This window comes from Cyanistes caeruleus, chromosome 2, assembly GCF_971803275.1.
Source record: "Cyanistes caeruleus chromosome 2, bCyaCae1.hap1.1, whole genome shotgun sequence".
NCBI lineage: Eukaryota > Metazoa > Chordata > Aves > Passeriformes > Paridae > Cyanistes > Cyanistes caeruleus.
In genome coordinates, this window is record NC_141702.1 from 107,479,247 (window position 1) to 107,504,266 (window position 25,020).

Consider the following 25,020-nt stretch of genomic DNA (forward strand, 5'->3'; position numbering starts at 1 on the left):
TCATGAGAATTTTGGTTGGATTTGGGAAGGGGATTCAAGCTGATACTTTTTAGCCTGCTGGCTAAAAGGGAGAAAAAATTTCCTTTCATTATTGTTTTTCCTTCGTTTGTGTTTAGTAGAAATGATCTACCATCGTTGCTTTTCTTTCTATTTTACATCTGTGTTTCTTGCAATGACATGTTTCTGTTGTGCTATAAGCACTTCATATACTTTCCTGATATAAATAGTTACAGTCCTGTGCTTTCTTAGCCTTAGCAACAAAGCAAATGCAAAATCACACTTCCTGCTACTCGTATCAATAGTTCTGCTTAACCAGTTATCATTAGGTAAAATATGTGTGCAGATAGTATGAAACCTGCAGCCATTCTGAGTAATTGTTGAGTTACCAGACTTCTGATTTTGAAATTCAAGCTGATCCTAGAAAAAGAAATCCACTATATGTGGGTTTTTGCAAATACACAGTGAATTCAGTGAGAAGATAAGACACAGATTGTGTTGTTGAGCCTGCACAGCATGGAAGTTGTCTGGGAGAACAGGCAGCTGCCATAGAAGCATGGGAGAGAATTTCCAATATATGTTTCCTTTTGGGTGTGGGATTTGGCTGTATAACACAGAAAGTTCATTATCACACACGTTGATTCCCTGCATAACCTCTGGTACAATTTCAGCAGCTACCTGTGGAAACACGTATATTATATCCTGCAGCCTAATTATTGCTGTAATTAGATGGGTAAATTATAAATTGGAGACAAATAAACGAGTGAAAATAATTCTGTGTTTGGATTCCAAGAACTGTGTTATTTTTCCTTGCAGAGAAAATTAGCAAAGTGTGCTGAGGTGCAGTTCTAGCAGATAACCCAAAAAGATAAATGAGTCTGAACAGCAAAAGTAGTGCAGATCAAGCCTGCCAACACAGTAACACAGCAAATTTCCTTTCATGTATTTCATGAGCAGACTCCCTGTCCTGATCTCAGGATGGCTCAGATGCTTGACATGGCTGTAACTCTTTCAAGGCCTGAAAGAGTTGGGTGGAGGGGAGTTCTTGCTTGTTGTACTTGATGCTGTACTCCGATGTTCTGAGGGGTCTGAGTAGCCTCAAAGGGCACAGAGAAACAAGAGAAAATGGAGTTTGACTTCTTTGAGGGAGTGACTGTATTATTGGACAAGGAAAAGATTACAGATGTCATTTATCTGGACTTCTGTAAAGCCTTTGACACCACAGCAAAGACCAAAGCCTGTGGTCACCTACAGCATCCTTTTCCCCAACCTAGAGGGAGCTGGATTAAAAGAATGGATTTTTAAATGGATAAGAAAGTGGTTGGACACTTGCATCCAGTGGTGGTCAACAACTCAAAGTCCTGATGAACATCACTGACAAGTGGTATCTCTCAGGGGTCCTTGTTGGTACCAGTGTTATTAAATTTAATACCTTCTTCAATGACATAAACAGAGCGATTGAGTTCACCCTCAGCAGATTTTCTGATGACAACAAGCTGAGTGGTGTGGTTGACACACCTGAGGACAGGATGCCATCCAGAGGGACCTGGACAAGCTGGAGAAGTGGACCTATTTTGCTCTCATGAGGTTTAATAAGACCAAAAGCAGGTGCTGCACCTGGGATGGGGCAACCCCCAGTGTCAACATAGGCTGGGGGATGAAGAGATGGAGAGCAGCCCTGCCCCAAAGAACTTGAGGTTGCTGGTGGGTGAGAGGCTGGGCATGATCTGGCCATGTGTGCTGGGAGCCCAGAGAGCCAAATGTGTCCTGGGCTGCAGCAGGAGCACCGTGGGCAGCAGGGAAGGGAGGGGATTCTGCCCCTCTGCTCTGTCCCACTGAGACCCCAGCCCAGAGCTGGGCTCCCAGCACATGGAGGACAAGGACCCTTGGCACCAGTGCAGAGGAGGCCACCAAGATGATCTGAGGGATTGAACACCTTTCCTATGAGAAAAGGCTAAGAGTGTTGGGATTGTTCAGTCTGGAAAGGAGAAGGCTTCAGGGCTACCAAATTTTGGCTTCCAGTTCCCAAAGGAAGCCTGGAAGAAAGTTGGAGAGCAACTTTTTACAAGCATCTGTAGTGACAGTAAGGGGGAATGGCTTCAGACTGAAAGAGTAGATTTGGGAAGAAACTCTTTGCTGTGAGGGTGTTAAGGTACTGGCACAGGTTGCCCAGAGCAGTTGTGAATGCCCCATCCCCAGAAGTGTTTAAGGCCAGGCTTGATGGGCCTCTGAGCAACCTTGTCTAGTGAAAGGTGTCCCTGCCCATTGCAAAGGGGTTGGAACTGAATAATCTTTAAGGTCCTTTCCAACACAAACCATTTGTGATCCTTGTTCCTCTCTGTTGCCAAAGAAATGTTGTCTTCCTTTCTCAGACTGTGATTTTTGCCATGTCTATAATGTCTCTTCCCTCTCCACATTTTTTTCTCTGTGGTATGGGAAAGTGTAGTTCTGTGAGAAGTTATTTTATTTTATAAGTATTTGAAGATGCATGATCTGCTTCCGAGGAGGAGGACATCCTCAAGCACACTTTATATCCACTTACCTACTAGGGTTTAATCTTCCTCTTGCTTCTCTCCTACACATATAGGCAGTATTTTAATCCCCAAAGCTTTCACACAGTTTTTTAAACAGCAGGCATAAAAAAAATCTGCAAAAATCCAATCATAATTCTCTTGGAATACTCATCAGAAAATTAAAATATTTTAGCATTTTAATAGTTTATAAATTGAAATGAGAAGTTGAGATATTGTACTGTTACCAAACGAGAAGGTAAAGACTGCTGCAGTTATTTTAGACTGAACAATAACTGGTTATAAACTTTTATATGAGTTGGTAGTTTCTTTACTTCAGTATCCAATACAATATTAAATTTTCCAGGTCACAGGATATATTCACAGATATGCTGCCTCCTCTAAGGTGATCTGCAGTCATCTTAATTTTGATATTGGACTAACTGTATAGTTTTTAGAAGGAAATCACTGTTCTGGAAAAAAAATCTTGCACAGCTCAACATTTATGTGTTAACTTTTGCTGCGTGTGCATCATTTCATATGTCAAGACCGGCTTTTTTGAACTGACATTCATTATTTCTACTTGTCTCACTGTCATCATCTTTCATATGGCCTTCCTAAATGTCACTTTTAGAGCCATTGTAAGTCATATGTTAGTCCCGTGCTGATATATCACAGCATCCTCAGAAAATGCTTTTCATATTAGAGCACACATCAGAATCAGCCTACTTGGATTAAATAACCTGGCTAGATCTCTTGTTGTCTGTTTTATTTCTCTATCTCTTCACTGGCCCCTGGCTTCCTTTATTCTTTTGAGATAGGGCTGCTGCTTCTATCTATGTTTGTTTTTTTGTTTGCTGTTTTGTCCAATACTGTGAAAACAGGCTGGACTGAAGGACCTGAAAGAAAAGTAGTTATATTAATTTCTGGTATCACCTCAGTGGTTTTACAAATACACCAAATTATAGCTCTTCAATGTGCATAAATATTTACTTGGCAATTAATTCATCCTTGTAAACTTTGAATTCAATTAACTAAATTATCAATAGATCCACTAGCCTGGCATATTCATTGATGATTTGTAATAGTCCCTTAATCTATTGATATTTCATTTCCCTGTCAAAGTTGGTTATTCATGCTGAGCTAAATTAGTCTTGATCATAACGAGGAATTCCTATTTCATCAGTGGAAATTGAAATTGTTTCAATTTCATGTAATAATTCTCTCTGTTGTTTTATACTGAGGCAGTTATTATTGTTGCCTCATTGTATGATTTTTCTCTACATTGCAAGGTCTCCATCAACAGCAGATTAAAAAAAAAATCTTTAGATTTTTATTACTAGAGAAACAAAGTTTTAAGAAGCATGGAAACATTGTACAAATGAGCAAGTATTAATGCTTAAATTTCTCAAATAATCATGCTTGAGCTAAATGCAATGACCTTGCCAGTGGGCTGTGAATTCTTCATGCAGAAATAATATTCTGTTCCAAATACAGAGTTCCAGATACTGTCAACAGCAAATAGATCTTCCCAGTGTGACCTATTGGAGTAGACAATGGCAAATGCAGCTGTTGTCTTCCTGATAGCATGGAAAAGCAAACTCTGTACAGAGGAAAAAACAAGGGTCCTGAAACAGAGAACTCTTCTTTGGAACTTCCTATGTAACAAGGAGGAGATAACAATAGGCCATTGGACAACCTTATCTAATGGTTGAAGTCCTTTATCCTCCTTTTTTTATCATTTTTTACATGTGCTTTCAAAAATCAATGTTGTCTACCAGGCTGTAAAAATAATTGTGATAGTACTAAACCTTCAGAAATTGTATCCAAATTGACAAAATTATAAGATGGGGTAAAAAATTGAAAAAGTATTTCAGTAGTTCTAGATTAAATAGAGATATTCTAGAGCTTGCACTGTGAAGTCAACAACAATGCAATAATCTGTAAGATCAGTACGTGGTGAGAAGGGTTTTTGTTTTCTGCCTCTTCTCCCCTGTTCTTCTGTCTTTTGTACATATATAACTGGATAGATTTGCCTTCATTCCTACAGATGTTTGACATGCAGGTTATTACTACTGGTAATTGTGGAATTTCATTCAAGCCTTTCTGGAACACCAAGTAAAAGTTGTTAAGAATAATACAGAAAGCATAGATGATCTTAAAACTTACCAAAACCTCTGTATATTTAGTTTAAATATGCATCCACTGCGTCCTAGCCCCCCCATAGATACACAGAGTGAAGAAGCACATCCTAAATTTGCTTTAAAATGTGCTGCTGTGAACCCTCATTAACCCTGGTATTTCAACTGAGCCGTCCTTTTTGCAAAAGGGCAGTTTAGTGGAATATCCTCAGAGTCTGAATGTAATTGTCTTGATGAAATGTAATATCATATAAAAATTACTTTCTGCAAGCCTACATTCAAAATGAGAACATTTAGCATCTCAGCTGTTTGGTAGCTTTCTATGGAGCACTAGCCAAAGGAAGAGTTTTCTAGATGATCTCTGAGGTCTAGTAGGTCTGTTGGAAAGAGGAATTCCTCACTATTTTGAAAGCAAGCTCTGCTAAGAGCATGTGCTGGGTGATAAAGCAGAGAGTGAAAAAATTATAGCAGGAGGAAAGGAGATGTGAATATACTGTGCCATGCAAATGCCAGCTTTGTTAGATTTTGTCTATTTCTGAGGTGTATACAATCTCCAGAACAGGAAAGAGATGAAGGACATCTGATGTGCTTGAATGCCTCACCTCTCCACCACAGCCATCCCCCTCATACAGAGTAATTGGCCTAGCATTGATTATGTGGGAGATGGATTGCCACGCACATTTATATGGCAATTAGATTTTATCATTTACCATTTAACATGCATCACCAACTTTCCTCACAGTCTATTGCACAAGCAGACTGCTTTGGTTTTACATCTGTTTAATCTTTTTCAATGCCAGTGCTCTCCATCTAGTCTTTAGTGGGGGTAGAAATAAGCAGAGAGAAATAGAGAGGCTGGGAATCTGAGGATTTTTGTTGTCAGGAAAACATTAAATGTTTTCTTGTAACTGTTTCTTGCTAGGAAAAAAAGGTGTTTTTTGAGAACAAAATTGATGGGGAAATGGTGGATTTTAACCTGAAGAAATCTTCAGATGTGAGCACTTACTTTTTGAATATCTCCTTTTGTCTATCCAATACTTATCTCCTGAGGATGTTGTTGTGTTGTTTCTGTTTCTCACCATCCAGTGCTTCCTATGACACAGCTTTACCTGCCTGTGAAACACAGGCACATTTGTGTAATCCTTGAGGAGCACTAAACTGAACCAAAAACTGTAATAAAAATGAAATCTGAGCACCAAGAGGTGCATGCAGAAGTGGACAGCACATCCAGTGGAGCATAAGGAAAAGTTTCTTGGCAGAAGAATATTTGTGGAATTGAGGAAAGTCTTCAATGTAGTTATGTGTACTGTGATGGAATCAGGAGATTGGAGGTGGAGCAGCACATGTATCTCCACTGTGGATTGCCATGGAAATTGGTGGCAAGTGAAAACTGTAAGATGCTGCACCCATTAACTGTAAATTTCTTCTGGTACCTCTTAATTGCCCTTGTCTTTTTTTTTGGTTTTTTTTTTTTTTTCAGTCAAGTATCACTCAAGGGAAGAAATATCTTCAAAGTTTAATTCTCTTGAAAAATAACTACAAAATGTACTATGTGCCAATAAGGGTGCCTGGAGAAAACCCACAGTGTCAGCATTTCAGTGCTGGTGATTTCTTTTCTTTTTTCTTTTTTCTTTTTTTTTCCCTGATACATTTAATGGGGTATTCAGGCAAGATACTGAAAGCAGTGTAGAATTGGGGTGAAAAGATCAGTTTCTATATTCCTTCCCAAAAGAGTGACTTGCTAACCTAGAAATTCTTTATTTTTTTTTTCTTTTTATTTGCCTGTAAACATTTTGCCTTGCTTGGTTATCAGTATAAGGAATGTGAAAGATGAAAGCCACCACCAGTCACATCATCAAACAGGCTCTTGCCTGAAATATTTGAAAGGACAGATAACTCAACAGAGCCTGGACAAGTAAACTAGCCACCCTTTCCCTCCTTAAGGTGACAGAGGGTCTAAAAGTGATAGAATTCATCACTCCAGTAGGAAAAAATATTTGAAAAGACTATTTTTCTTAAAAAAAAAAAAAAGATATCACATCAAAAACAAAAGACATCAACCACAAATCAATACTGAAGCTACAGAATGGATCTCTGAAGTGAGTAAGTGGACATAAAACACTGAGTTTACATTTTCATGTCTTCCCTCAAGTGCCCTTCCTTGCAAGTGGTAGACAAAATTCAGTCATGATTTGCTCTAGCACCAAGCAGGCCTGTGAATGCACAGCAAAGTGCATATTCTCTGCTGCAAAGGGGGTTTGAAAAGCCATATGCTGGAGCGTATGTGCTGCAGAAGCTGTGTGGATGAAGCATTTAAGCCTTTGTCAACCGTTCTTCAGTTTATTAATGGGATATGATCACAGTGGGCTTCTTGGTTTATGAAAAAAAAAAGAGCAATTATGTCTCATCAATGTTTTTTTAAGGACCAAACTTTTTTTTTATATGGAACAAAGAGCAAGTGTTTAACTCAGGGTTGATGAAGATGAGGAGATACTCTAGAATGACCACTCATCCACTATTCAGGCCCAGTTCCTTTTCTAAAACGTGTGCTGAAATTTGAAAGAAAAATCTCCACTGTGCTCTGCCTATTGCACAATGTACAAAAGGTGGGTGATTTTGTACACTGGGGAGGTGAGAAGGTCATCAAGGCCAAGTAGGCTCCCATATTTCAGTGAACATCAAAGACACCTGAATGCCTACCTGAAAATTTTCATTTGAGACAACAGCCCTTGACTCGCAACCAGGGCGGTGGCTGTTCCTTCAGTCAGTGCATATTCAGCTTGTGTACAGTAACTGCTTTTCACCATTCAGTTGCCTTAAAAATACCATGAGTTGGGATTGTGTGGGTTGTCTTAGGATGAGTTCCACCATGTACTTTGTAGTGCAATTGTTAAGATCCTACTAAGCGATTTCTATTGATGTGGTAACAGCAGCTCATCTGTTTTAGGAGGGACTGGAATAAAGTGAACCCTTTTTTTGTTTCGAGATTAGACTTTCCCCATGGCATTTCTCAGTCTTTGCAGTCCTCCTTTGTCTTTGCCTGCCTGAGGGAAGAAGCTGTTTTATGCTTGATCATTTTGAAATAGCATATTTGGGAAAAAGTGTGCCTGACACCTTGGCTTCGCCACAGCCAGATGTTCCTTTGTATTTTCATGTGTCATATAAAGGAGTTGTGGAGATGCCTGCTGTGTTTTCAGAATCCACCAGGGTATGCCAGGGCTATCCATCTTGTTCCTGGGGAGTATCACCTCTCTAGTACACCACAGAAACAGTCTCATTCCTTGCCATGGTAGTGATTTAGTACAATGTGACGTTAGAAACGTGACAAAGCAACTTCCAAAATGGAAGAGAAATTAGGAGAATAGCAGAAAGTACTTTTAAAACCCACAGCACAACAAGAGATTGGGGGAGAAAATGTCTGTTCCTGGAGAGAATGATGGATTTGAAGATGCTTTTTTTCAGGCATATAAAAATATTCCAGAGATACTGTTTTTATGGATTATGAAAAAAGTCAAGCCACAATTCCTTCCACTTTTGTATTTCCTCCTCTTTTTTTTTTTTTCATCATACATGGAACCATAAATGAATGAATGGTTTTCATTTCTTGTCAGCAAAGGTGTTCAATAAATAAACACTAGATATGTACAAAAAGCACACAGATTTAGGAGAATAAAGAACTAAATATACCCTGGCTAAACTAATTCCCTGATGTCACCAATCTCCTGTACCAAACTGCTGCTAGTTTGGTTAAGGGGTCCAGGTGCACCAGTCACACCTGAGCAGTATTCTTATGTTGTTACCATCACAAACACATAGAAAACAATTCCCTCTCTACTTATGTTTGAAGACAATGGTAGCTATTAAATGAAGTTAATAGTTTCTGCCCACCAGCATATATCATGTAAGAATTCTCAGGGATGAGTAAAAGGAGAAAAGTCTATGAAGGGACCTGTCAGCAATGTCACTAGCACCAGATAATAACTCTTAATGGCTTCTGTTAGTTAGTCAGAAAATAGAACAGCATCTTCAATCTTTGTTTTACATTTCTTTGGCTTAGCATTTGCAAAGTTCGTATTTTGAAGAAACGCAGAGGCTTGGGATAAAAAAAGATGAGCTATTACAGGAGGACTTGGCATTTGTTTTACCAACAGTTGTGTGTGACTCACTGTTGTGTGGTGTTCTGTGTGCTTTTGCATAAGTGTGATTCCAATAATGAATACATTGAGAACTTGGGTTAATTTATTAGCTAGCATTTTTTTTTTCTGTGTTAAATTTACTTGTTATTAAAGCACAGATCAGCTCGAAGTCAGAAAAGAGATAAATAGGTGTAAATAGGAAAGATCATTGGAATAACTGAGGATCTGCAGTACCTGTAAAAGATGCAGATTAAACCCACTAAAATCTCTTTATCTTATGGCATAACAGAGCAGTACCATCATTGCCATGAGCAGGTCTAGCTCTGAAGTGCAGCTTTCCAGCTGATTCCTCTGGCCTGCCATGAACTTGCCAGTGAGAACATGCCTGAAGCACACTTTTTTTTTTTTCTTCCTCAGAAAAACAAAAACAAAGAGAAGAAACAATCCCCCCACTTCAAGAAAAAACAAACAAAAATCTGTGCACTGACTCTTAATACAAGAAAGAAAGAAAGAAGAGAGTTGTGAGATCTGCTCTCAAATAAACGGCTTTATTTGAAGCTTTTCCAGTGATCAGAGGGAAATCTTGGATCACTTTATCACCTCACCTATTTCTTTACTACCTGCAACTTAGCCTATGACAATTGACATTTATTTTATGTAAATTGGCTATTTTCCTTTATAAATTAAAAAAAAAAAAAAAATCAGGATTACTATGAGAAAAAAAAAGACTTTTTTAGGAATACATTTAAAAATCAAACTTAGAAGAGAACATGTACAAGGAAGGCAACAGCTGATCTTTAATTCCAGAAACTATGGTTACACATTTCATGGGTAGCAGTGCATCATTAGTGTTGCATTGAGGCTCCAGCCAGTTTACACGGTGTCACAGTCTTGTACTATTGATCTGATGAAGTGTGGTACCTTACTTCATGAAATAACTTGCATGTAATTCTCACCTGTAGGTAAACAGGCAGCTACACAACAAGGGATTTGCTCTGTAAAATTTCCAGCAGTGAAGCTGCACTTACATAAGAAGTGAGAAAGAGAAAACCTGGGAATTTGTATTGCACTGTTTTGATTCCCCTGATCTCTTTTAGTAGGAAAAGGGACAATCTTTTATCTTTTCTGAAGCTCTGCCATTACGTATTTGAGATAAAATTTAATTAACTAGATTTTCTGCAATCCTGTCTTGTCTGAAAGTCTAATGGATTGAGTTTTGTTGGAAACTACTTCATTGAGATGAACATGAAAGTAACATGTGATTAACTGAAATAAAGTAGCAGTGCAAAAATTTTTTGATGGCAGGAAAAATTACCGAGTGAATAACTTTAAAACAAAAAGAAAAATCTGAATTTTTAATCCAGACTTCATCCCTTAGCAAAATTTTGTGTCTGAAAGTGCTTTTCATGCCAGCAGCAGAAAACTCAAAACAAAGATAGTATTAAACATTTGATATTAAATATGGGACAATTAACTCATAGTCATAAAAATACTTTTATATACTTTATAAAAGGTGAAGTCTAACAGTCAGGATGGCTACTGAATACATAAGATATGTATTTGTGCATTAGGTGTGCATTACATGCACGTTTGATTTTTAAAAGTAGAACTCAGTTATTTTGAACATCAACAAAACTGAAATATTACTCAAAATATGTTTTTATAAAAATTTTATCTTTAATAGTATAAAATGAGCAGGCCAATTATCAACACTTAAAGTACTGTAAGTAAACTGTAGGGATGCAGTTTATTTAGAGTCAATATATTGCACTTCACTGCATATGATACCTAATTGGCAATATTCCAGTGTATGTTTTCAGGAGCAAATATTCTGAGTTCCAGCTTACATGTTGGCACACTGACCTGGGCTTCTGCTAGCCATCCATCATAACTGGCAGCTACTGCCTGACTGTATATAGCAATCTCAATAGGTTTGAGAGATGGATATCAGGAATTATCAGGGGATCAGTCTGAAAGGTTGTGGTTTTAAAGATGTTACTAATCACAGAATAAAAAATGCTGCTTGGACAGTATATTTTTAAAAGAGGTTACACATGTCTTCAAGATCAAGTTTAATTTTTTTATCACAGAAATGATTTTCTTAATACTATTCTCTGGAATGGTTTTCCTCTTTTAAGTCTATTTGGATCAGTTGAGATGAATTATCTCTCTGTTCCGAGCTGGCAGTGACTGAAGGCACTTTTCAGGAAACCTGGAAAGGTTTTGCTTTCTAGATGTTCTGTCTGAGAAAAGGATGGAGAACCTTTATTGTGACACAAGTGTTTCAACTTTGTTTTCAGTACAGCAGATTGAAAAATGCAGGAATCTTTCTGCTGTGAATGACTTAGATCCCCGTTGTAGGACCAAATGAATCAGCATATTTTAATCTGTTACATTTAATCTCATGCTTGTGAGATTTACATTATACCTCAGAGCTCTAGAGGAAAGCAAGATCTTATTTTCCAAATTATCTACATGGAATGGATAAAGCTTGAGGTGTCTTAGTGTATGATGCTACAAAGGTGGCTAGGACTTTTAGTTGGTTTGCTTATAAATTCTATGTGTTAATAAGCATTTTCCTAAGCATGTTCTGTTTTCTCTATTTCACTAATTCCATTGCAGTTGAATTTTAGGAATGACATGTAGTAACTAAAGATTTTTCTCAGTCTTACAGGCATTTATTTGTTTCAGGCTATTTCCTTGCAGGTAAACTGCTAACCATTACAAACTTCACTAAATTGCAGTCCCTTTCAAACAAGAAATATGCCAGGAGAACCAGTAAAAGGTGTATTTGTGATTTACACCAATCAGAGGGAGATTAAAACTAGCCATATGGGGTAGTGGCAATAGTACATTTTGAGTTCTGTCCTTGTAAATCAGCAAACACATAGGAAATCAACAATTTTGCATTTGAGCTGATGCAGAAACACTCCGGTGTTTCTGGTCTTGTGGCCTAGGCTCCAAAATCAGCCAGACTGGGGGTTGCTCAGGAAAGCACAATGTAGATTAGGATCTATATACAGATAAACTGCTGAAAATTTGTGCTAGCAAAAAAATACGTCATCAAGGAAGATTTAATGCCTAAACAGAGACTGTGCTGTGCCTGCTTCCCTTCTCTGGCCAAGCAGCAGCCAGATTCTGTTCTGCAGCATGTCCTCAGCAGCAGGTATGGAAAGCACCTGCTTAAACCTGCAGCCTGACACTTGAGGCACACTTAGAAAGGTTCTTCTGGTTATGTTGGATTGAAAGGTGACTGTTCTCTCTGCCAGACACACCCAACACATGAAAGAAATGTAGAGCTTGAATTGTTTTAAAACAGAAAAGCATCCTCCCCTTGGTGCTGAAGAGGAAAGTTATAGTTATGTCCTTTCACAATAAGTCTGTCACAGAGCTAGGAATGACTTGAAGGGAGAAAAACACTGGTTTTCAGTCCTAAGTAACTTGCCTGAGGTTCATCAGAGCAAACTGTTTGTTATAGGTGTCTTTCATTAGAATAATTTCAGCAGCAAAATTCCATTCTTTTGTTTTGCTCAGTGTTCACATTGCTGTTTTAAAGGCATCTAAATCCTCTTGCTCCCACATGAGTTTCAGCGGGGATAGTTGGTCATTTTGCTGATTAACAATGGTATCTTTAAGTTTTTCCTTTCATGTGTCCCTCAGTGTTTTATTTCATGGTGTACTACTGAATGGATGATTCTGGATACAGGGCTTTGGGTGGCTCTTGGTGCTTCACTTATTGCTTTTCATCTCACTGTGCTGTGTCCATCACTGGCATGGTCTGTGGTCAGCTTCCCTGAATATTGAACAATTATATGAACAAATTGTATAACAATTATCTGAAAAATCATATTGAACAAAAAGATGAACGACTGTGTTAGTGCTAGATGAGTTTCTAGATGGGGATTCTGTGATTTGATCCTCCTCTCTAAAACAGATGCATGTTTCCTGTCAGCTGGCATGTGGAAAGCATGCCCAAGTACTTCTAAGTAAGCAGCCATACAAATTTGAAGTCTACATTTACATTTGAAAAAATACAGTCCTTCCATGCCGTAGTATCATACACGTTATCAGTGTTTGTTTTCTTCTACATTTATTTTGGAGAATACTTTTTGGACATATCTGTCATTCAGCACAGAAAGGCCAGAAGATTAAGTGGGTCAAAGGTTCTGCTGGTTCTCTTTTGTATCTAATATTCCTGTCTCCTCAACAGGTGATTTGTATATTGGAGGAGTGGCCAAAGAAATGTTTAAATCCTTGCCCAAACTGGTGCACGCAAAGGAGGGATTCCAGGGCTGCCTTGCGTCAGTTGACTTGAACGGACGGCTCCCTGATCTCATCTCAGATGCTCTCTTCTGCAATGGACAAATAGAAAGAGGATGTGAAGGTATTAAATATGCTTGTTTTGTTGGTTGCTGGGAGTTTGTTTTTTTGGATTTTTTTTTTTTTAAATATATATATATATACACACATACATATATATATCATGGTGAAAGTGCTGTGCCAATCCTGTAAGGTTTTTTTTGATATTTACGCTCCATACATCAAGAGACTATATTTTACCTGCTTCTAATTGATCTTGCTTGACCCTTTCTTACATAAAGGCTGTAGTTTTTAGCTTTATGGAGACAGGCATGTGCCTGCCCTAAAGCACAGAGATTGATCTGAGAACATGAGTTAACTTCAGAATGTTAAATGTAGGTTGCTTCTCCAGTGGCAAAATTTTTTTGCATGTGTTTTGTTTACTTCTGATGTATTTTAATTAATGATAACAACAATAACAATTGACTTCAATTAAGCTCTTTATATCTTCATAACTCTCAGGCATTAGTTAATGCTGAGACAGTAGCTAAGTAATTCCAATTTTAAAGCAGACATTTTGAGCTGGTTATTTCAAGGCTAATTTATGAAACTTTTTAATACCAATCTTCTATCTTCTATATTTTTGCTCAGCCCTTAGATTAGTATTGACATGAACCTTTCTATCTGAAATCAGTAACAGACAAATATGTTTTATCTCAAAATTTTGTGTCTTTATTGACTCGTCTGGAATACCATGAAATTTAAGTGAGGACAGAATTAGAAGTGTATTTCTAATTCAGGGGTGTCAATCTCTAGCTATTTTTCCAACTGTCATTTGATCCCACGTTATTTTTACTATGGTTTATGGAATAATTTGAATATATTTTCTGTCCCTGCATATCTAAGTTATTCACATAATTCTGGATTTTGTGTTTATGTTCAATTTTATGTGTTTTCCCTTCTCTCAAGTGCCATTCTTCTCTGGACAGAAAAATGTGTAAATGACATTATAAAATCTATTTTGAGTCGGACTCTTAATGATTTGGATATCAAGTTTGTTAAGTATGCAAATTGACATTGTAAAAATCCAAGGAGAGCTGGAGGTTCCTCAAGTTTCATGAGATAAATCTTCCTGGTGGATAAAGTCTCCCTACTCTTTTGTTGTGCCTACAGTACATTTAGATAGGTGAAACATTTTTGTTCTTTACCTGCTACTTTTAGTTAGCAATATAAGTTCTATTGTTAGTACATAGAAACAGACACTAAAGCTACAGGAAAATATAAGATGGGGAATTTGGCACATTTCTTTCAGGAGTGCAAAAATATGTATTAGATTGCCACTTAGTTTAGAAAATTAGATTCTGCTTTCTGAATGGTTTAAGCAATTCTATCCCTGCACCATCCCTTCAGAGAGTCAAAGTATACCTTAATTCCATTATGCATTTCATAGCTTCTTTTGAAATTATGTAATTTCCTAAATGAATTTTCTGTACTTCAAAGAAATATTGCCACAGGCCTGGTGTGTGAGTTCACCTTTCAATCCACTGGCACAACTCAGCTATCTGTGGATTTAATAAAGCTACCAACAATTTACTAAAGGCCATAAAGCCATTGTCCTTTTTGGTAGACAATTTTTTCCAGCGCCAAAATCACCTGACATAAACTAATCAAACCAGATGTGCTGCCTGGCTCCCAGGGAACTGCCTCCTCAAAAGTCTTCTGCCTGCAAAAGGAAATTGCTAACAGCATGGAACAAAATATCCCCTTCCACCCTTTCTGCTTAACCTTGCCAGTTATCTCTTCCATCTCACTTGTTTACTTCAAGTCCTCATGTCTGACCTGTCTGTCAGTCTCTTGTTTGCAGACCATTGAATCAGATGTCCAAAAAAGTGTTCTGCCACCTAAAAGATGATTTAGGTCACTTGTGAATTTCGGTGTCTCCCAGAGAACCCTTGCATGCCTCAAGCTGCTCCCACCTCTGCTGCTGTGTCCAGCCAGGACCGTCTCCATCCTTACAGAGCTGAGAGTTCCATGCCAATCTCACCCTGCAATGGGATGGGTAAGCCCTGGAAGTCTCCTGAGACATCAGGTCCAAAGAGCTCAGGGCAGAGCAGCAGAAGTAATTTCAGAAGTGTTAGTCACCACCACTCTCAATCCCAAAGACAGCTGATATATGTCCAGTGTTAAGACATCAGGCTCTGGAAAATCTGTCCTGAGAAGTGAGGCACTTGGATTTATTGTTTCCCAGATTTATTGAATTGAATTCTTACCCCAACTTTCAGGTACATGTTAAGGAAAAGAAAACAAACAAACAAACCCTTTTTCTCTCTTCTGTCAAACTCTGAAGCCATAATGTACTTCTAATTAATTCTGTCTGTTAGATATTGTACTTAAAATATCTGTATTTCTCAATAATTTGATCGTCATAAGTGCATTAAACATTTTTAGCATGGGATTGCTTTGGCAAGTTGGAAGGTTTGCATTTTGAATTTTCAGCCACAGGCAGAAAGATATCTCTATCATTGAACATGAAACATAATTTACACTTGGTTGAATCCACCTTGTTGACAAATTTTCAATGACTAGAACAGATAGAAACTAATGGCTAGAAAGATAAACATGTTAACTAGCTCTTTGAATTGTTAATGACAAACCCTAAAGCCAGGTTGTGTCAACACTGTTTTCCTCTAGTCAAATCAATTGTATTTCATTTTTCCACTTAAAGTATGACACAAACATAATTTTTATATAGTTATAAGAAAAATGCACTGTGTGTACATGTGCATATAAAATTAGTGCATTATATGAACTATATGAAAAATATCACAGTATTAACGTAATGAAGATTCTTGGTGGTAAAAGAAGAAATTTGTTTTTAGAATAGATTGTGAAACATCCATGTGTCTGTTTATAATGCTTATTGTGATTATATATTGCATGCAAGCCCTCACATAGGACAAATGTAAAGGAGATCACAAAGTCAGTCAATTAAAAAGTCTGCAGTGAAGACAGAATAATTTAGAATATTTAAAAAAATTAAATATAAAAAAAAGAAAAAGTGCTAGAGAAGGGTGTATCAGAGTTTTTTTACTAACTACCTTAGTTCTTCAAAATATATATATATAGGAAAAGATGAACTTGTTATGGTAAATATAGTATTTACCACCATTAAACAGTTGTCTTCTGTTCTTTGGGGAAAAATAGTCCTACTTTTGCTAAAAGAAATGCTTATATGCAACTAGCCTTGATGGTAATTTTAGAATGACTAATATAGATAAGCCAAGAGTGCTAAGAATCAATTTAATACAAAGAAAGATACCTCACTTTTTTAGTGAGATTGTATCTGTATTTTTTTCTAACTTATGTGTTTTCATATGCACTTCCTAACGTGCCTACAAGGTCCTGCAGTTTATGTACTTTCAAGTCCTTGTGACTTTCGCTCTACTTTTGCAAAGATGAGGAAATTCAACATTGCATAACTAAAGTGTAAATAAATCCATGAATATATAACATTTAAACACCTACAGATATTTTCACTTCAGCTTTGTAAAGTTTCTGAGTAGCAGAATCTGGTGAGAAAAATTGTGTCTTGTCAGCTGCGGGATTCTGTCATTATAATCCTCTGTTCGAGACAGGGTGATGTAATGCCCAAATGTTTAAACTTCTGGGCTTAGAACTCCAAAGAAAAGGAAACCACTATCTAATGTCTGCCTGCTGCAGTCAGCTATAGGTGATGGTGGTGGTGGTATTATTATTATTATTATTATTATTATTATTATTATTATTATTATTATTATTACTAATTATGCCAACAGGAGAAAATAGAAGAAATAATAATTTTGCCAAGATAGTAGTGTACCCTGCCCTCCCTCTCAGTGACTTTGGTAACTGTTCAGGCCCTGCTTCAGAGATTGAGCTGTGCCTCATTTAAAGGAAGAGGCTGTTGAACTGACTTAAATTATATTGATATAGAATTTTTTTTAAATACTAGCAAATCAAAAGAAAATCCCACACTGAGGTATTTGAAGGTCTCACGGAAAAAAGGGTTGTGAGGATTTCTCTCTGGGGTGCGTTTTTATTTACGTAGTCTTTGGACCAGTTTTGCCCTGTCATCAATGACTGGCTGAGGGGGTTTCAAATGGATGTTGATGTGCTTCCTTTAAAACAATTTGGGACAATTTTATAATCCCAGAACCAAATTTTTCCTTGTAGTGTCAGGAGTTAGTGTGAAATGTGTGTGAGAGCTCGTAGTAAACTGTAGTTCACAGTCTGTATTTCAGCCTTCATTCACCAGTCACAGAGAAAGGCCTAGAAAAAAGGCAGACCACAGAGGATGATGGTGCTAATTATTCCTGAATTCAGTGTATGTGGACATGACAAAGGGCTAGTCAGGACTCAGCCATGCATTTACTTTGTTAATGCATTCATAGTTATCCAAGGAAGAAAAAAACCCACACTTTTAATTTTCCTCCATTACATGTCATCAGCTCAATTAACCATTATATTCCTAGTAAAATACTGGCAAATTACTGCTTTCTTATTTTGGCTTGCCTGAAGATTTATGGCTATTAGCATTAATTTGTTTGCATTATATGGCATTTCTTTCTCTTTTTAACAGCAGCATGCACTTTATTCTGAATGGTTTTTTTCTGTGTTTGCTGCCATTTCAATATTGCTTACTAACATTTACTATATTTTGCTTTTTTTATTTTGCTGACAAAGTTGCATTGATGAAAGCTGATTTGCAAGGTAGATAGCCCTGTGTGTATTAAACAAGACTGAAACCCCCAATGCATAGTTGGATTTCTGCAATAAATGCTCTGTACATTTCAGAAGTAGAGTGTTATTTCGTTGCTGATCTTGCCTTTCACACCTCTAAAACAATGGGCTAAACGAACTTTCATTTTCCAACATTGCTTGCATAAAGGCTTTCAGTCTTGAATATGTTTGTATAATGATTGCTTTAGTGCTTTGATCATTCCTTTTTGAAATTTCTTTATATTTCAGTAGTCTAGTTATGATTCTCTAGAAATAGAGTAGCTTTGTTTTTTCATGTGTATGTCACATTTTGGCATGCCTGTTCATTAGTAGTCTGATTTTCTGCATTTCCCCTTTAAGAAGGAACCTGCATGGGATCCCTAAAGCATGTGAATCGGTTCTTGTCAACATTCCAGCCAAAGAATCCCAAACTACTCTGAATTTCAGACCTAAATCATTTAAAATAATCTGTGGGATTAAAATAATTGTAATAGCGTAGCTTCATTTTATTATTTCTTAAAACTTGTTTCATTTTTCTGTTTCACTATCCAATCTTTCATATCCCAGAGTTTTGATTCCTGCAGCATCTGGCTTTGCTGTTTGAAATGCGTTTACAGGAAGAAACAATGAAGTTTTTAGACAACGTTTAGCCAGTTAATGGTCTGACTTGAGATTAACAAATACCTGATAACGAAGTTAACATTCCCAATGTACCTGGAATAATTCTGCTTCCGTTTTGTGCATTCTTATGTGTTTGACATAGTGATCTTACAACTAAACCAGCCCTCCCCCCCTTTTAATGTTACATGCTGCTCCAAAACCAGCGAGTTTATGTGCGTTTGACTTGGTAACTCTTTGCTCATTTGATTTGAGATGTTGCCAACTACTCAATGTGACCCACTGAGAAGTACCTTTCTTTGGAAGACGAAGTGCAAGTCCTGTTTTGTGTGTTCTCATTAGGCCCCAGCACAACGTGCCAAGAGGATTCCTGTGCAAACCAGGGCGTGTGCCTGCAGCAGTGGGATGGATTCAGTTGTGACTGTAGCATGACCTCCTTTAGTGGACCATTATGCAACGACCGTAAGTACATGAGAAATTGTCCCTCTGAACACCTGAGGCCTCCAAGGCAGCATTTGAAGCAAGTGCCTAAAGCTTTATGTTGTTTTAATATTAGACATTTGACTGAACTGGTCACTAAACCCAGTGAAAACCTGTAAGGCTTGCGGTAAGAACAGAGAATGTGCTTTATCAATTTTGGACAATGTACAATATCAAACACAAGCAGAACTTGGTCTTGTTGCACTTGATTCCAAGTCTAATATACTGATGTTACCTTTCTGATGCATTCCTTTTCCTGCACAAATATTACAAATGGATTTTTTTTTTCCTGATTGAAAACACGTTTTACATTTTGTTATCTTAATGTAGCACTATCACAAGGGCTATAATTTCTGTAAAACAGTTGAGAAGGCTTATTATCTCCCTTTGTGGATTTCTTTAGGTGACACACTAAACATGCCAATATTAAAAGCATGCTGAGTATTTTAGTTCTTTTAGATTTCATCTGAATAACACACAGCAACCATCTGGTCTTCCAGGAAAAGCTGAAATGTGTCAAAAATAAGAGTCCTGATTCACCAGCTTCATAATGTCGTTTTATTCCAATCTAACCTTATTGATCTAAATAGAATTATGCAGGAGTGATGGTGGAATAATAATGGAAGAGCCATAATGTTCCACGGTAAATGATAAAAGTAAGCTGCTGACTTTTGGTTTTAATTTATCACATTTGTAATATCCAAATGTTGCACATTTATATACCCATATGAAGATGTAATTTCTTCAAGGCATTTTTTTTCTATTTGTATACGTTTATCTGAAAAAAAAATGACTGATGATAGAAAGTGTTGTATAACTGTCTAGTCAAGTTCTGGATTCTGGATTTTTCTGTCTTGTTCTGGCTGTCCTTCACTCTACAGCAAGGCATGCCATCTTGGACAAACCCAAAACCAGCATAATATTTATAATCTGAAAAGCTTTTGGCTCAAATTGTGTTTATCACAAGACTAGGAAATTCGCCGTATGCAAAAGCTAATAATTTATCCCCATGAAAGTTCCACAGTTTGAAAACTAGGGAAAGGATGACAACACTGATTCTCTTTCTCTGCAGTTGCTCTCATGGTAGAACTGAAATGTGGTAGAAATGAAACTTTCAAGGATTTGAGCAAAGGTTTGGGTTTACTTCATGTACATGAGTTTGCACTTCCCAGCAAGGTACATGATTAGTCATATTGATAAACATACATTTTTAAAGTTTCATCTCCCTACCTACTACAAGAGAAAAAATGATTCTGTTTTGCTTTTACATTGTTATTTTTGTTTTTTAATCTTTTGAGTTGTTTCAGAAGTAACTAAAACCTATGAATAGAAAGTTGCAGATATAACATCTAACAAAGGGAAAACTCAGTTCATAACTTTTAGTAGTAATTATTGTGTGGACCTGGAATATTTTATGAATTATTTCTTCAAGTGACAGCTAATGCATAAATTTGGCAAATTGATGAGCTTATTTAAGAAAGATACTTACCTGTGAATGCTCATTTATATAGTAATATCATGGACTACATTTCACACAGTTGAGATATCTCACAATATGCCATTTCTGATGATGGTAAAGGAGTCCTTTTAGAAGCTGGTTGCTACCAATACTTACTTTATTCCCAGAAGAATCTTTTTTACCCTTTTTTTTTTTTTATCAGAAGCACAAAATATAAATTTATCCTCCATATGGATGTTTTGTAATTGAATGCAGAGTCTAGCAAATATAATGCATTTTGTTTCTGCTTTATCTCGGCTCCTTAGATTAGTTCAGATACCAAAAAAATCTGCAAAGCCCATCTAACAAGAGAGAATTTTTGTAACGGTAAATGTGTTGGAAAGGAGGAAAAATGATGTTGTCAGTGTCATCTGCATGCTCCAAGCCTGCTCTCTGCTGTGTTTGGGAAGAGCACAATGGGAAGAGAAATGAAGAAATGTTACTACAGCTTTTGGAAAGTGGCAGAGGCTGCACTAAACACAGACTAAACTTCACAACACTGAATAAGACAAATTCCCTTCATGTGAGGAAACCTTCCAGGTCTGGAATAGCACCTGCTTGTTGCTGAAAATGCATCCCCTTCAGGAAGGATGTAGGCACCTTCCTGAGCATGTTTCCATTGCAGATTGTGCGTGGAGCGACACTGATTGACAGAAGCTCAAATTTAACCCAGTGTTGCTACTCAGGCAGGCCCTTGGCTCACTTCACATCTGAATATTCTGTTTTATATAAAATGGAATACTTAAGATGTCAAAATCTCATAGACAGAGATTTTTTTAGTCTCAAACTCCAAAAATTGACCATTTAAGAATGTGTCAGTGGTAATAAGAGATGCAGTTAGAAGTACTTAGTCCCTCAACCAATGTGATGGTATCTCTGTGAAAACACTCTTAGAAAGCGTGCCATTCTTGCCAAAATGCTGGACAGATGAAGGAGGAGGGAACAAAACAGTCAGAAAAGAGGGAATGGGTGCTCAGATGGGTGGGTGTTTCACTCTCAGCTGGGATTCTACCCATCACACATCACCTCTGTTTTGTTCCACAAGTACTTAGAGGACATATCTAAGCAGAAATTTCAGTGATAAAGGTGCCCAGGGAAGAGGTGACCTGTCCAACCCCTCTGTTCAGAGCAGAGTCAGATTGCACAGGTTGTCTGGGTCATCCTCTCCAAAGATGAAGGCTCCATAGCCACTCTGGGAAACTTGTCACAGTGCTCATTCACCCTCACAGTACAAATATTTTCCTAAAGTTTAAATGGTACTTCATATATTTCTGTTTGTGCCTATTGACTCTTGTTCTGTCACTGGCCACCACCAAGAAAAATCTGTCTTCTTTACCTCATATACATTGGGTATTTCAAAATATTGGTGGATCCCCACTGAGCCTTCTCTTCTCCTGGCTGAGCACCCTCTCTTTATAGGAGAGAGCCCTTGATGGCCTCTGTGGCCCTTTGCTGCATTTATTCCTGTGTTCCCATGTTGTTCTTGCACTGGGGGGCCCAGCACGTGGGGGCAGTGTTCCAGATGCTTCTCAGCGTGCTGAGTAGTGTGGAGGGGTCACATCTCTCAACCTTTCTGCAACATTTTACCACCAATAACCAGTGTTGGTCTGTTTTTGCCACGAGAGCACATTGCTGACCCACGTGCAACTTGTTGACTATCAGGATGCCCAGATCCCTCTCTGCCAAGCGCCTTTCCAGCTGGTCAGGCCCCAGCTTGTCCTGATGGGAGGGTTTATTCCTCTCCAGGTGCAGGGTTTGGCATTTTTTTGGGGAGGTTCTTGTCAGTGCACTTCTCCAGTTTGTCAGTATCCCTCTGAACAGCAGCACACTCATCTGGTAGACCAACCACTCCTCCCAGCTTCGTATCATCTGCAATTTGCATAAATGTGCACAAATTACCTTGCTGCAGTTGAGCTGATACTTACAGTGTGTTTCCCATAGTAACCCCAGAGCACAAAGATCTGACATGCATCATTCCTGGGCTTTACAGTGCAAATGCTTCACGTGTATCATTCTTGTCTTAAACTTCCAAAACAGAGAGTGTGGAGGAAATAATGAAAGAAATGGTTTCTTGGAAAGTGTTACAATACATTCCACTAATACTCTGTGAAAGATATTTCCTTAATTTTTTTGTGATAACTGCTAGTTATTACTCCTGTGCCATTCAGTGCATTATTGGAGGTGAATACGTGGAAATGAAAAGGAAGACTTTTTTTTCTTTTTTTAAGTTCTCTCATAATAAACACCAAGTGAGGCAGATTGTTTTCTTTCCTAGTGCAAGAGTGTCCTCTATGTGTCTGCTAGGGAAGAAGGAGAAATTTAGGGAATGCACCCCTATGGAAAAAGAACTGGGTCAGCTATGTGTAAGGCTATAATTTTAAAAGTGTAGTCAGGAACAGCATCTAAAGAAGTTGAAAATCTCAGTAGTGCAGTGAGTATGAAGTGCCTGTAGATCCTAAGCCTTCATGGTGGCAGAGGTGGGAACTTTCAGTGTGCTGCAGTGTCCTGTCTGCTGGAAGATAAACAGAGCAGGACAAGTTTAGACCTCAAGATGCTATCCAGTTTGTCATTTTTTAAATTTAGATATGATATGACACTTAGAGATTCGGGGCACCAGTGCTCTATAGATGAGATAGAAGGGAGTGTTACACTGACTAGTGTAAAACTTGCAGCAGTGGTTTTTCCTACAGATGGTATCATGAAGAGACTGTACTAAAAGGACAGTTAATGGCTGTTCTTACAAATGGATGCATGTCCTCTGAGAAAACACGAGAAAATCATGAACATAGCAACCATATCTAACAGCAGGTTATGTAGTGAAAGGTATTCTCCCAAGTAATTAATCTAATTCATCTATTTTTTTTTTTTATTTTTTATTTTTTTTTTGGTATAATAGTGTTGAAAATTGCTCTGGCACAGCAAAACAAATCTATAAGAGATTATCTGCTTTCTATAAGTTTGCATTGGTTTTTACTCGGCCAGTATTTAAGTATAGCCGTATTAGTGAATGTAATGGCACATTTGTGGAAACAAATACTGCTATTATGGCATGGAAAATAGCAGACATAATAACATTGCCACATTGCATTAGTATAGCAGTGTTCTGTGCCAAATTACAGGGCAGCTTCAACACTGTCTGTTACCCTAAAGGAATAATGCACTGGTGATGTACTCATGATAACTAACACTTTGTCAACTCTTGCACTAAAATCCAGTTCTGAAGGATTAGTGCTTCACCATGCAGTATCTCCTGGCTAGGGATTCAACATTCTTGGCCACTGTGAGTAGAAAACTCTTTTTAAAAGTTTCTTTTATCTTATTTTTATTCTTTATCAAGAAAAAATCAAAACCCCTAATTTAAATGGAGAGCTGTGTCATATTACAAACATGGCTTCACATAAAACATGTTTGATTTTTTTTGATATTTGTTTTTATTACAGATATATGTTCCAGCTAAAACTTTACCTGTCTTTGCCAGATCAAACTCCAAGTGTGTCTTGGCTTTTGTAATCCCCTTTCTGCATTGGGGGCAGAAACATGTATGTTTCCTGAAAAAAAAAATTCTAATTATTTCATATTGAACATGTTGAATGGTGGATATTTCTGACTGCTTCTGAGGATATTAGAAACAAGACACTGTAAAAATACATTAGTTAAAATTTATAAGAGGTTTCAATATTAGAGTATTTGACATGATAAAAATTTGAGAAGGAAGCGAATTCTCTCTTCACTGTAGTGTTTGGAGAGTGTATTAAGTAATACTGAAGTACAATTTGAAGCACAAGACTTCGAAATATTGGGTCAGCATTCAGCATTAAATGAGTGGCTTTATGAATTCCAGCCACCTTCACTGCAGAGCTTGGATCAAAGCAAGCACCTTCTCACACTAAATGAGACAGGAGTCTTATACTTTGGGAAAATGTAATTAGTGAGTATGTAATAGCCCAGATGCAAGGCAGGTAATTCAGTATCACTCACAAGTGTAGATGTGGCTATCCTGAGGTTTGCACTGTTTAATGTTTTCAATCTGTGTATATATATTTGAAAAAAGTCACTCACTATAGCATATAAACAATGGGAGTGTTTATTATTTTCTCTTGTATTTGCCTCTGAATTTTTACAGTCTTCTGAACTCTTGTACAGTGTTGAGAATTTGGCAGTCATTTACCTTCCTTCTGGATTGCAAGCCAGGGTGATACTCACTTTGTATTATCAGTCCACTATGACACCAAGGATGGATTTAAATAATTTTGCTACATAGATTTCCTTCACACTTGTTAATTGATATAACTTCATTGATAGTGTGTCTTCTGGACCTTGTGACACCTGGAATGTAAGATCCATCTCAATGCTACTTTTCTGAGCAGGATATATAGAAAATGTAGAAACTTAATTAATCCAGTGGCCAAAATCTGAACTAACCATAATATCCACTCTCAGTAGTATTTTCCAAAATAATGTTACATATTCCTAGCTTTGTAGTTGCTAGCCACCAATAAACAAGTTACCTGCTATTAAGAAAAGGGATAGGAAATTCCTCAAGTGTACTTTAAAACACATTTGATTTTCATCTCCAGTAGCTG

General features: G+C 37.5%; 1 protein-coding gene across 45 annotated transcripts in view; it reads left to right on the forward strand.

The window, feature by feature from the left end:
• The window catches only part of NRXN1 (neurexin 1), a 671,062-nt gene that overhangs the window by 316,776 nt on the left and 329,266 nt on the right, over positions 1-25,020 (forward strand). For 30 of the 45 annotated variants that reach the window (XM_086878974.1, XM_086878943.1, XM_086878945.1 and 27 more), the window contains 2 exons: positions 12,995-13,168; positions 18,802-18,921. In XM_086878974.1, the coding sequence (XP_086735100.1) occupies positions 12,995-13,168; positions 18,802-18,921 (294 nt within the window). Of the gene's footprint in view, positions 1-12,994; positions 13,169-17,805; positions 17,833-18,801; positions 18,922-25,020 lie in introns of all 45 variants that reach the window. The other 15 variants (XM_086878975.1, XM_023922971.2, XM_023922977.2 and 12 more) reach the window with 1 other exon arrangement.